The sequence below is a fragment of the Entamoeba histolytica genome, genomic scaffold (assembly GCF_000208925.1).
Source record: "Entamoeba histolytica HM-1:IMSS scf_1104750518985 genomic scaffold, whole genome shotgun sequence".
Taxonomy (NCBI): domain Eukaryota; phylum Evosea; order Mastigamoebida; family Endamoebidae; genus Entamoeba; species Entamoeba histolytica.
Window position 1 is genome coordinate 29,548 of NW_001914890.1, and position 14,155 is coordinate 43,702.

General features: G+C 24.4%; 5 protein-coding genes across 5 annotated transcripts, besides 1 other annotated feature; all 5 read right to left on the reverse strand.

Moving 5' to 3' along the window:
- The first annotated feature begins 2,375 nt into the window (after nucleotides 1–2,375).
- Nucleotides 2,376–2,690: a repeat region.
- Nucleotides 2,691–4,206: 1,516 nt separating this feature from the next.
- Nucleotides 4,207–6,039, reverse strand: EHI_177300 (uncharacterized protein; the record flags this gene model as incomplete). The annotated part of the gene is made up of 1 exon (XM_643631.1): nucleotides 4,207–6,039. One exon carries the CDS (start codon nucleotides 6,037–6,039, stop codon nucleotides 4,207–4,209), a length of 1,833 nt encoding a protein of 610 aa, XP_648723.1.
- Nucleotides 6,040–6,629: 590 nt separating this feature from the next.
- On the reverse strand, nucleotides 6,630–8,825 carry EHI_177310 (uncharacterized protein; the record flags this gene model as incomplete). The annotated part of the gene is made up of 1 exon (XM_643630.1): nucleotides 6,630–8,825. One exon carries the CDS (start codon nucleotides 8,823–8,825, stop codon nucleotides 6,630–6,632), a length of 2,196 nt encoding a protein of 731 aa, XP_648722.1.
- A 141-nt stretch (nucleotides 8,826–8,966) lies between these two features.
- EHI_177320 (26s proteasome subunit P45 family protein, putative) lies at nucleotides 8,967–10,136 on the reverse strand (the record flags this gene model as incomplete). The annotated part of the gene is made up of 1 exon (XM_643629.1): nucleotides 8,967–10,136. One exon carries the CDS (start codon nucleotides 10,134–10,136, stop codon nucleotides 8,967–8,969), a length of 1,170 nt encoding a protein of 389 aa, XP_648721.1.
- A 905-nt stretch (nucleotides 10,137–11,041) lies between these two features.
- EHI_177330 (uncharacterized protein) lies at nucleotides 11,042–12,802 on the reverse strand (the record flags this gene model as incomplete). Its single annotated transcript, XM_643628.1, has 4 exons — nucleotides 11,042–12,326; nucleotides 12,383–12,514; nucleotides 12,597–12,661; nucleotides 12,713–12,802. The coding sequence occupies 4 exons, from the start codon at nucleotides 12,800–12,802 to the stop codon at nucleotides 11,042–11,044; spliced, it is 1,572 nt and encodes a 523-aa protein (XP_648720.1).
- Nucleotides 12,803–12,907: 105 nt separating this feature from the next.
- Nucleotides 12,908–13,938, reverse strand: EHI_177340 (uncharacterized protein; the record flags this gene model as incomplete). The annotated part of the gene is made up of 1 exon (XM_647722.2): nucleotides 12,908–13,938. One exon carries the CDS (start codon nucleotides 13,936–13,938, stop codon nucleotides 12,910–12,912), a length of 1,029 nt encoding a protein of 342 aa, XP_652814.1. The 3' UTR covers nucleotides 12,908–12,909.
- Nucleotides 13,939–14,155: the final 217 nt, after the last annotated feature.

Genomic DNA, 14,155 nt, shown 5'->3' on the forward strand with positions numbered 1-14,155 from the left:
GGAAAACATAATTCTTTTTAGAAAAAATAGTTTGTAAGTTTTTACATCCTTGGTCATGATATGTATAAATGAGAAGATATGAATTCCTAATTTCATCAATAGTAGAATAATTAATTTGAAGTGTACGGTTTTCAATAGGAGCAAATGCATTTTTACAATTTTCCATAGTACTGTAATAAGTAAAATTCATATGTGTATTGTTGTTATAAAAGAAATAAGCAGCATAATCAGTAAAACCAATACAACTATTAAGAGGATAATATTCAGTTTGATATTCATTACTAACATATTTAAAGTACTTGTATGATTTCTCCTCATTTCTAGAATTAAGTACATTGTCTTGTGCATCAATAATATCATAGAGATATCTTCCTTCAACATTAATAACTGTTAAAATAATAAAAAAAAACATTGAACAAATCTTAGTGGTAATCTATCTTATTTAGTTTAAGGGTATTATTAGATGGGTACGAAAATTAGCAAAGAAAAAATGCATCTAAATAATTTACAAAAATGAAAAAGATGCAAAAAAATTTGCATCCATAGAATATTCCACTTTATTATATTTTGCTCCTAAAATAAAAATAAATAAAAAATATGATAAATACAGAATACTATAAATATTTATGTTTATATTTTATTATCATTTGTATTCATTTTGTATGAAATATTAATGAAATAGATGATTTGATGAATCATATTTAATTATTTTTATTCTTTTTATTCTTTTATTTATATGTTATTTATCTATCGTATTTTTATATTTATTTCTCTGTTTATATTATTTATCTATCATCTTCTTATTATCTATATATTATTATATTATTATATTCTTCTTATTTTATTATTTTTATGTTTATATTCTTTAGATTTTCTTATTGTTATTCTTTTATATTTAAATGTATTTTATTATTTGAATATTCATCTTTATCATTTTTATATTCTTATCATTTTTATATTATTATCATTTATTCTCTTTTGATTTATATTAATATTAATTTTATCTTTTATACTTTTTATTTATTATTATATCATTGATTATCATTTCTCCTTTTATTTATCATTTATTCTTATTATTCTTTTGTTTTTTATATTCTATATCATATATTCATATCATTTTCATTTATATTTTATCACTTATTATATGTTATAATAACATAACACATATGATTGAATATATAATAAACATCATGATGAAGTTATACATATAAATAATAACATAAAAAAGAGTAAAATATTTTTCAATAATAAAATATTGTTAATCATTTTACACAATTAAATTAGACACTTATTATTTCATATTTCTAATTTTTACATTAAAAATACACCATTTTCATTCTTTTCTTCTTTTATCATCTCTTTGTGATTTATTATTTTTATATTCTTCTTCTACTTTATTTTTATTCTTTTATATATTTTTATTCTTTTTATATTATTTGTTTTTCGTTGTGTTTCTATTTCTTTCTTCTATTATTTATCAATTTTATATTCATTTATTCTTTTTATTTCTTTTTTATTAATTCTTGAGTATTGTATATTTCTTTATTATTTCATTTGTGTATTATCAAAATATATGTTTTATTGATTTTATGTTGAATAAAATATTGAATAAATCAATATTTTCATTCTTAATTATTCATTCTTTATTCTGAAATGTTGTGTATATTTATTATATTAAATGAATATGATGAATGAATATCAATATTATTGTTTATTTGATTTTAAAAAATAATAAATGAATATGAAATAATGAAATAAAATAATGAAGACAATGAAATGATAATGAAATAGAATAATCTAATATTGAACAAATCAAATAAAGAATATATTGAATATATCATTATTGTTACTTTATTATTTGTTATTTCAATTATTAAATATTAATAAATTATTCATGAATATTTAATTGATATTTTACAATTTCATTTTCATTTTATTTAATAAATGAAATATGAATAATAAATGAATGAATAATAATTTAATATATGAAATAATAAAAAGAAAGATAAATAATAAAGAAATATGATGTATTTAATATATAATATAATTTATTATCAAATATAATAATATCAAATGATGAATTATTTTTATTTCAAAATATTTTGCATCAATAAAATATGTTGCTAAATATTTTGCATCATTAAATTTTGCATCATTAAATTTTGCGCTTTTTTTATTTGTTTCAATAAAATTTGCATCCTTTATTTTTTTCTTTCTTTTCTTCTTTTATCATCTCTTTTTTTTTATTACACTTTATCTTCTTTCTTTTTATATTCTCTCCTTTCTACTTTTATTCTTTCTTCATCTTCTTCTACTTCTTACTTTCTTTTTATTCTTTTATATCATTCATTCTCTTCTTTTTCAATTATTTGCTTTTTTTCGTTGCCAGAAGGAATAATTAATAGCTACATGTTAAAGCAGCAGAAAGAAGAGAAATACCCAAAATATGTGAAGTCATATTATGACATTAAGAAAACATATGACACAGTAAACCACGAATGGGTTATTGAATCATTAAAGTATTTTAATGTAGAGGATGTCATCATTGACATTATTGAAAGTATGATGACTAGATGGAAGATATTCATCGGTTATAAATTTAATGAATAACTATTATGTATTAAATTAAATAGAGGAATTCTACAAGGTGATTCCTTATCCCCTCTACTCTTCATCATTCAGATGAATATGGAAGATAGCAAAAAGTAAAACAGAAGAGAGTAAAAACTACAATAGTGATTGTTGAAATATTGAATGAAACCAAAAATTGAAAAATACAGTATCTTGATATAGTACAAGGATAGTATTGAAAGAAAAGGGAATGTAAGGAAATGATATGTAAATGTGTATAAGGAATAGATAAAATATCAAAAATAAACAGAAAATGAAATGAGTAACTGAAGAGTCATTTTAATAACGAAAAGAAATAATAGAAGAAACATAGAAAATGTAATAACAACACTGAATATCATTATGAAATTCTTCACATTTATTAACAAGAATAAAAATGAAGAGTAACTTGCAGTTAATCAAACTAAATACTAAATTACTCAAAATAAGTATTGTGCAGAAAGATAGTTGTTAACATCAAAAAAATGAAAATGGTATAAACTTCAATGAAAGGAATAAAAGAAATATAGATGCACTTTATGTATTATGAAAGTTGATGACTCATTAAATTATGAATGTGTTCAAATACTATTAATATTACGGTATCATTTAGAAATATAGAAATTAGAAAGAATGGGTGGAGGACTATATTATAGTCATGAGATAACAAATAAATAAGAGAAATAAAAACAAAATGATGTGTTTCAAAAATGATCCATTACCATATTCTTCTTTTAATTTTATAAATGGATATTAGAGATGATAATATTGAAAAGTTGAATGAAATGGATTGAAAGAAACACAATTAAATAAGGATAAGTTACCAGTGATGAGTAAAATAAAGCAAGAATTGAGGTGAAGAAGAAAAGAAGTATGAATATAAAGAAATGAATATATAAATACAATAACATTCTATGAAGTGGAAATTGGAGAAGAAGAACAATAATAGAAATAACTAGAATAGTTCAAATTTGGTAGAAATGATGATAAAAGAATGAAATGATAAATAATAATAATAATAATGAAATTTGCATAGTTTGATTAGTAAAATGAAATTGGAAAGAATTAAACCACCAAAATAATATAAAATGATATTTAATTTTACATACAACAAATAAATAATGTAATTTATTGTTAAGAAAAAGAGTGAAGTTGAAAAGAAGATAATGAAAATAATGATTCAAGTGTTTGAGACTATGTATGAATAAAAAGAAGAAATAGAAGAAGTGACATGACACAATTGAAAGAGAATATAAAAAAGTGTGAAATAGATTTTATAAAATATGTTTGAAAAGTTAATGAGAATAAGTCTTAAAGAATGTTTAAAGAAGAAATGTATTTAAAATTATACGTTTATGTTTTGAAGATATTTGTCAAAATAAGAAAAAGGAAGAATGAAAACTTTTTTAGTGAATTAATAAATGAAACAAAGGTTAATCTCAGGATGAAATTTTTATGAAAACAGCTAAGATTATAAACATCTCTATTTTGAATAAATTAATCTCTAACAAACTAAAAGTATTGAATTAAAAATTCTAAAAAAAGAACCTTCATTTAGCTTTTAACTAATTAAAATATTCAGCTAATAGTCGTTAGTTAGTCAGCTTTCTGATTTTCTTTTTTGGCTGATTTACTTTTCAAGAATTGTAAGAAGGACTGAACATTTTCTAATTTAATAGTAAGTGGTAAATGAGGTGGAACACCATTGAAAGTAAGAATACCTGGAGTTGCTTTTTTCAAAGAGATTTTCTTTAATAATATTAATGGAATTTTTTTAACTAATTGATACTTTCCGTCAGTCTCATTAATCAAAATCATTTCTCTATTAGTTCCAATAACAATGACACTTTCGTTCTTATCACCAATAATTTCACCTTTCATATGGAATTCTGTTTTCATTAATTCTTCATAATAATCACTCTCTTCTTTATTGCCGTCAACTTTCTTTTCTTCTTTTTGAATTTGAGTGGTTTTTTGTTTAGGTTGAATTATCTCTTTTGTTTCAGTTTTTATATTTTCTTGTTGAATATCTTTTACATCTTTTACATTTTCACTTTCTTTAACTGTCATAGAGGCAACAGCTGTTCCAAACCAACCCTTAGCAAATTCAAAAGCTTTTGTTCCAACATTTTCTGTAGCTCTAATCAAATTATTAACCCCTTCTACACCTTGTTTTCTACAAATACTGCAATTTGTAAGTGAATGGTTTTCTACAGGAAATCCTTTTTCATTATCAAATAAATAATGATAACCAGTAAAACCATTATGCAATTCTGAAACATGCTTGAATCCATTTTTTATTAACCAAATCATTATTTGTTGGATTTGTTCTACAGCATCTCTATGGTCAGTATTTCCAAATACAACAATATGGGTATTACTTTTCTTAAGACCTTCAATATCTTTAATAAAATTCTCAATATTTTCAGGCTCACTTTGAATTGAACTAGCATCAATATTGATAGCTCCTGGAATAGTTCCACTAAGGTACATCTCTCTCTTTCTTCCATCAATAAGAAAGAGTGAAAATCCTCTACTATTTTTATCAGCAAAAATATCTTTTGGAGAGACAATAGCAACATTTCCTGTGGTAATAGTTGAATAAACCCATCTTTGATATTGAGGAGAATTTGTAATACAAGCAAATAATTGTTTGGTTATTGAAATTGGTGTATTACTGACAAGTGCCTTAGCAAATCCAACTACTTTCTTTATTTCATCTTCTGAAATTTTAGAGTTAATTCCACTAATAACTGCTTCAGCTGAAGGTGCTTTTAATAAAGTATCTTTTAATAAAATAACATGTGAAATTAATACATAAAAATGAAGCATTTGATCAGAAGAGAGTAATAATTGATCGATTAATTGTAATTTTCCTTGAATTGATTCTATCAATGGGAGACATAACATACAGACTTCATTAACTACAAATTGTTTTAAATCAACTTTTACTTCTGTAAATTTTTTAATTAATTCTGGACAATGATATTGAATAATCAAATTGAAAATAACATATATTCCTTCAACAACTTCTTTGTTTTCTTCTTTAATTAATGGAATATACAAATTAACAATTTTATCAACAAGAGAACAAATTTGATCTGTTTCTAAATCAAGTGATAACAAAGGTAAAGCCACTTGTGCAAGTGCCATTTCATCTCCTTTAAGATTACCAATTATAAGAGCAAGACTTTTCATAATCTCAGAAAGATTTGAAGAAAAAATTGGGGTATAAAAAGGAAGAAATTTATCTGTTTCTACAACTTTTTCCATATTTAGTTTCATTTCTTCTCTTATACCTAATAATAATGGATAAATTTTATTTCTTTGGTTTGCTTGTATTCCAGTAATTCTTGTCATTTCTTTAACAGTAAATATGTCCTTGATTTCAATAGCGTTTTTGATAAGTTCTTCAATTGGTGTTGTCATATGATCTAATTATTTCGATCTTTTTTTCTTCTTCTTTGATTTTTCATTTTTATTTGATTATGTGTTATATAAAACGATATTTTATATTTAATGAGTTTATGTTATTTTTGATATATTTAAATGAATTTACAATAAAAGAATATCAACCAACAAACACTTAAACACCTTCTTTTTTATGAATGAATTATTTAAAGATAAGGTGTTTTGATTGAATGATACTAAGAGATAATAATAACCTTTAATAATAGTTGATAAACTATTTTTGAATTAGAACCTTTTTTAGTCAAACAAATATGAATTTAATTCTAATTATATTTACATTTCTAATAAGACTTATGATTAATTCATTTATAAACTATTAAATAGTGAGATTATTATAATAATGTTTCTCTTACAAATTACTTATATAAATTCATCTTAGCAATATTCTAAATATACAAATTCTCATGTTTGTTATTGATACTTCAAAAAAAAAAAATACAAAAAATACAAAAACAGTGAAATATGATAAAGAATAGAACTACATCATAACACTTATTATGAAAAATTCATTCAAAAAAAGAATATTAAATATATTAAAAAAACATCAATTAAAAATTCTTACGGTAATTCACACCACAACCACACCGCTTCCATTTTTGTTGATTTACTTGCCTTTCTAGTTTTATTATTTTTTCTTCTGGATTATCAATGTCTTCATTTGGAGGAGTTGGAATAACATCATCATAATCTATGGTTTGTTTCTTTTTGATTCCCATACGATGAAGAAGTTTTCTTTCTTCTTTTCTGAGAAGAGGTATGTTACTGTTAACATCACCATAGATATCATCAATTGAATGAATTCCCATCATTTTATTTTGTTTGTGATACAATTCAACCAGTTTATTAACTTGTTGAATTGGGTCAACTGAATATTTCATTTTATTATATATCTTTCTTAATTGCTTTCTTTTAAAGAAATGATCTGAAATCATTGTTTTTAATTCTCTAATTCTTTTATTCATTCTATTGTCTTTTTCTTCACTTTCTCTTTTAGTAAAAAGATAGTCTAACTTATCTCTTAATTTTCTTATTTTTTTAATTTCTTTCTCTCTTTCTTCATGTTTTGTTCTTCTAATCTTTTTTTGGTTATACTCTTTTTTAATTTCATTTAAAATCTTTTTTCTTGCTTGTTCTTTGATAAGTATTTGTCTTTTCATTTCTTGTGCAATTTCTTTATCTAATCTTCTTTCAATCTCACTCTTTCTAGATTGAACAACAATCTTTTTATTTTTAGTCTTATTTTCATTTTGTTTACTTGTTCTTTGTGCTTTTGTTAATAATTTAGCTTTACTTCTTTTATTATTAGAGCGTATGAGGATTTGAGAATTAGTTACTTTATCTATCTCATTATTATTTTCACTTATAGTGTTAACATAATTATTACCTTTTATGTTATCACCACCACCTACTAGTTTTTCATGTCTATGAACTAGTCGTTTGATAATTTCTTGTTTTATTTTATCTCCTGAACCTTTTCCTCCAAGTATTTTTTTCATTGCTTTTGCAATATCCTCTTTCCAATTTTTTCTTTTTTCTTTTGAATATTCTCCACTAAGTTGTTTCTTATAAACTTCACCAGCTTGATTAATGAAATTATCTCTATAACTTTTATCATCAATTAGCTTTGACATCTTAAGTTTTGATGTTAATTCTTTAACAAGCTCTTTATTTTTTGATTTTTTTGCATTTTTCAATGCTGCTTCAAGAATTTGTGTTGGTCCCATACTTTTTCTTGGCTTTTGCACATTTGTAGGAGAGTATGTCGTATTCCATTTTGCTAACATCTTTTCTTTAAAATCTGATTGAGTATAAAAGTTATTTTCAAGATGTAAACCATGTTCTATAATATCTCTTTCATTATCATCAAATACTTTTGATATAGAATGTTCCACTTTAGCTTGAACCGATGGATTAAATTTACGTGTTCTTTTTTTGACTATATCTTTTAGTGTATTAATTGCATTGTCTTGCTGTGCAGTATTACATTTAAATCCTCTAAAATAAAGATACCCTTCCCAAAGGTCAATAAAAACTTCATTTGCAACTTTAGCCTTATCAATAAGTTCATTCCAATTCTTTAATGCAGGAGAAGATTTAATAATATCTTCTATTTGCTTTCTATCTCCTTTACATGCCAAAAGAGATTTTTTTAAGTGGGCAAATTGTTGAGTAAGACTTTTTAATAAAGCAGTAGGATTTTCAATATAAGTTCTAGTTAAACTAGCTAATTGATTAACGTCATTAAGGTTCTTAGAAAGAGATTGATTTGCTTGAACTAAAGCAGTGTTATTATCAAATTCATTTTCATTTTTTAAGTGTTCATAATAATCTTCGGTTTGTTTTTCTACTAATTGTTTGACAGTATCTTCACAATTTTCATATTTACTTCTTATATCTTCGACTTGAGGATTAATTGTTGTCATTTCACTTTTAAATGAATTATAACTATTTTTTAAACGACCAAAACATGTTCTTATTGGATCTAAATACTTCTTTCCTTCATTAGACAATGTTTTACTATAATAATTAAAATCCTTTTCAATTTTTCTAAATATTGAATTGATTCTTTCATAATGTTCATCACCTCCTTTATATTTATAATAATAAGTAAATTGATTTTTTCTTAATGCAACACAAGTATCATTCATACTACATTCATGGTTACTTGGAAAAAATCCAATATATTTTCCTGTACTAAGTATAATAAAAAGAAGAAGAAGTTCAATTCTTTTGATTTTTAACATTATAACTGTTTTAAGTTCTTTTTTTTCTCATCCTTTTTGATTAATTTATTTATTATTTACTTATAAAATACCAATTTTTTTTTTTAGAAAATTTAATAAAATGTTATTCCTTCTCCTTTCTATGAAAAAAGAAATTCAATTTTATCTGTAAAAGTCCATTGCTTGTGTTTGTTTTCTAACAACTTTCTTGTAAGCCTTCTCAAAGTCAGCTGGAAGGATAATATATCTATTCTTTCTTACTGCATGCATACCAGCTTCTTGACAAATAGAAGCTATTTCTGCACCACTGATTTTATCAGGACGTGAAGCATAATCTTCTAGGTCAATTTCTTTAGAAAGGTTCATTTTAGATGTAAGCACTTGGAAGATTAACCTCTTTTGCCTTCTGTCTGGTAATGGAAATTCAATTTTTCTATCAAGTCTTCCAGGTCTTAATAATGCTGGATCTAATGAGTCAGCTCTATTTGTTGCCATAATTACTTTTACATTAGTTGTTTGATCAAACCCATCCATTTGAGTTAACAACTCCAATAAAACTCTTTGAACTTCTCGGTCAGCTCCATTTTGTGCGTCATGACGTTTTGTGGCAATGGAATCAACTTCATCAATAAATACAATAGATGGTGCATTTTCACGTGCTAATCTAAAAACGTCTCTAACCATTCTTGGACCTTCTCCAAGATATTGTTGTGCAAATTCAGATCCAACAATTTGGATAAAAGATGCCGAGGTATGATGTGCAACAGCTTTAGCTAACATAGTTTTTCCAGTTCCTGGTGGTCCATATAACAAACAACCACGTGGTGGATCAATACCAATTTGTTTATACAACTCACTTTGAGTTAATGGAAGTTCTACAGCTTCTCTAATTTCTTGTTTTTGAATATCACACCCTCCAATATCAGCATATGTTACATTAGGTGTTTCTCCTTTGGACAATATTCTAATGGCACTATCAGCCTCTGGTGGTAATACATCAACTAAAGCGTTTGATTGTTTATGATGTGCAACAGATGTTCCTGGTTTAAGAAGTTCTCTGTTAATAGTAGATAAAATACGAACAAACTGTGTTGTTCCACTAGAAAGAGTAACAACAGCTGTGTCTTTGTCTACCATCTCAACAAATTGACCAATATGCAATGGTACACTTTGAACCCTTTTGACTTCTTCTTGTGCTCGTGATAATTCTAGTCTAAGGGCTTGTTGCTCTTCATGAATATATCCATCAATCAATCTCAAATGATCTAAGTCTGCCTGAAGCGATTTCATTTTTAAATATGCGTCTCTTAATTGATGTTTTGTTTCACTCATGCTCTCTTTGTTGTTTATAACTATTTTAGTTCGTTGAAGTTTTTGTTTTTTTTCTTTACTCCTATTACCATTAATTTTTTTTTAATTTATTATAACTCTTCTTCTAATAAAATAAAGTATCTGCTAAAACTATTATTATTTTTTTTTGATATAAATAACAAAAATGAATAAGAATAACACAATATGAAATGAGAATAATAATAACGAATTTTAAGACTAATTAGAATAAGTAGAGAGTCTTATTCAAGCAAAGAAGATACAATACATAAAGAAAATGATGGTTAGATGAAAACTTAAAAAAATTATATAGAGCATTTTGATTTATCCATTTCATTCAATTATTTTTATAGTTAATATTTTTTCTTCTCAACTACTTTGCCAGACATTAAACCTAAAGGTGTGGCTTGAAACAAAGTTTGATTAATACATTTATTTTATAATAATCATGTTATTTCATGATATAACAACATATGTTGTATCTAAAGAAATTAGCAATATCTTCAGAATATTTATACTATCCCTTAAAAATCAATTAAACATTCTAGGTTTATAAAAATAAAAGATAGATATAAATTACTTTTAGAATAGATAGAATTACATTAATTATCAATCTAAACAAAAGTGAAATTAAGGATGGACCAAAGAACAGAAATAAGATAAAAGACATAATCAACGAATCAACTAAGGAAAGTCAAATGGCTCTTATCGAAACATCTTTTTTATTAAGATTAATTAAGATAGAATAAGTGAAAGGAAAGAATGTTTCTTTTTTTTTGCAATTAGAACAAAGGAACATTTGTGGAATGAATAACAAAAAAATACTGAGTTATTTCTTAACGGAACAAAGAGTATTTAGGTGATGAAAAGATAATACAATGAAAAATACAAGACTTTAAATTCTAAGTTTATTCCAAAGATTCAGGACGAAAAAAAGAGATTTTAGGTAAAGCACCACCGTTATATTTTTTTGAGTTAAGTTCATACTCTTTTCTTCTTTCATTAAATATCATCATAGAACGTTTTAAAGGGATAAAATTTTTGTCATTTGGTTCTAAATGTTTTAAAATATCTTTCAATAATTCAATACGTTCATTCATTCGTTTTACTACATTACAGTCAAATGATAAAGAATTATAGTTAACTCTACAACGAGATGAATATAATTGAAGTTCTTTTGGATGTAAACAGTCTAATTTAGAGAAACGAGCAAGAGTGATTCGATATAATAAAATTGTTTGAAAAGCAAATTGAACTGAGTCACACCAATGCATAAAAAAGTATCTAAAGTATTGTTCTAGTAATAAATCAAATACAACTCGTTTACGTGAATTACCATTTAAAAAAGGAAGTAATTCAATAAGTAATATTAATAAATTAGTTAATGCTTCTGCATTATCCGTAGTAATAAATATTTTAATAATTGTTAAAAGTGATTCTATATCCAAGTGTTCATCAATTACAAAATTTGGATGAAGACCAACTAATAATATTAAACATCGTTTAATATAATCCGATAAGAATATTACTTTTTCTATGTCATATAAATTCGTTGAATGAGCATATATTTTTAATGTTTTATTAAATTCTTTAGGCATTTTTTTAATCATTGCATCCTCACACATAATGTAAGTAATATCTCTCCATTCATTTGATTTCCAAGATGATGTTCTCCATTTAATAAATTCATTGATAAAATCTTGGAAATCATCAGAACATTCAAGCGTTTCACATTTCGTTTCAGAAACAAACAAAATTGATCCTCTTAATACTGATGCAACAAATTCTCCTCTAGACCTAAAAGGCATGTAATGGATTGCTTTTAAATGAACTTCATCACTGATATACATTGAACTTCCTGATATCTTTTTATCAGCATCTAACATTGGTGATGTTTCTCCATATGGAGGAGTTCCACAAGAAATATCATTTACTCTATCAATGATATTAGAATGAATTGATTCTTTTAGAGAAGGAAGAGCGTATGATAATGATGTTAATAATCCTCCATACAATACAGTAAATGTTAAAGGAATTGTTTGAATAATAGTTTTTTGTTGTCTTATTTTTTCAAGTAATTGTGTTAAAGAAGCAAATGTATCTAAACACAGTGCTTTATACATAAGAAATGTTGGTAATAAAATATTACATTTATTCTTTGCTATGAGGGAGGAAACTGATTTAATTGCTTCACTAAATGATTAATCATACTTATTTTTAAAGATAAATAGATATTAATAAATACAAACTATGAAACACAATTAGAAATATGTGACATAACAATTGTAGTTGATTGAGAAGAGTACCCAAAAGAAATTGCTTTATTTAATTCTTTCCAAAATGCAAAAATAATTTTATAACAATGACTCAACGCACCAACACTAATACTTTATTAACTTTTTTTTTATATAAAATTACATTATAAACATTAATTTTCTTTGTTTTATTAACATAAAAACAAACGTAACAACAGGTAATGGAATATACTTTACTTTAAGAATTTGATCAATAAAAGAGTCTATAGCATGCTATTAACGTTAATTCATTTTAACAAAATATTAAAAGAAAATTATTCAAACCGCATCATTGTTATTATTTAAAAGAGATAAATGTAAAGATGGAGTAATTTCACTCATTGAGACTAACATAGGTTGATAGTCTTGACTCATACTATTAATTGAAATAAGAAGATGAAAAGAGTTTTGACCTCAAATTTGTTAACTTCAATTTAACCTAAATTACTTCAACAATGGAAATTTTAAATAAAAAATAAATTTTAAAGTTTGCCAATCATCGGTGTCATTTCCTTTTGAAGTTTATTAGTAAGAAAATCATAACTAAAGATTGTTTGAACATTTCCATGGAAAATATTTACATAACATTGTGTTTTTGATTCTTTTTCTCCAAAAGTAATAAGACTACTTGACTTTCCAAAACTAAATGGTTCTTTAGTTTCGTTTCTATTCATTTTGGGATTATCATGTGATATAATAGCACTATAAATATAGTTGTTTATTCCAATAAATATAACTCTATTATTTCCTTTACCATATACACCAACAAATCGGATGGTTGAGTCATATGGTTTTGTAATAATAAATTTCTTTTTTTCATTAATTCCTTGTAATACTTTAATTTCAATAGAAGAAGAAACAACCATAGCCGTAATGATATATTCTTCATTTGAATAACCCATTAATGAGACTATTTCTCTCCAATAACAGTTTTGATAAGTCTTAACGTTATTAAGTGTCTTATTATCCATAAATTTTTTTTCATCAACACAATAATGATTATCAGAAATATACATTATATTAATACTTGACTGTGATGCAGTAATACCAGTAGGATGATTAACTTCTATAGAAAAGACATATTCCATTTCTTTATCAAAACAAAATAACATATTAAGACATAAAACCATAATATATTCTTCTCCAACTTTTTTCATTGCAATAATTTTTGAATTTAATGGTATTTGTACTAAATCAATGTCATCTAGTTTTTTTTGATTAATTATTGCATTATATTTTTTTGGACTTTCCAAATCATCAAAGAGATTACTTCCTATTTCAAAGAAAAGTAATCTATTAGGGGAACTTGTTTTTGAGTATGAATGAGTGAAATACAAGACATATTGTTTAAATAAAAAAGCCTGTTTTACTCCTTCAATTGGAAATAAAATATGTTGTAATGGATAACAATATTCTGGTTTATATTTAACCAATCGAATACCTTGTTCTGATCCTATAACTAATAAAGGGAAACCCAAATAGTTAGTTATTTGGAATGAATTAACCGTCATTTAAAACTAAAACAATTAAAAGTTCTCTTCTACTATTATTATTTTTTCATTTTTCTTCTTATTAATGAAATAAAACTTAGAAAAGATAAAACAAAACAAATCAATATCAATATCTACGATATTCTCTTTCTTTGTTATGTATAAAACTTCTCAACGTACTCCAAAAATTATTAATACATTCTTCCCAATTTCTTTTATTATCTGTTTCAAGCTACTT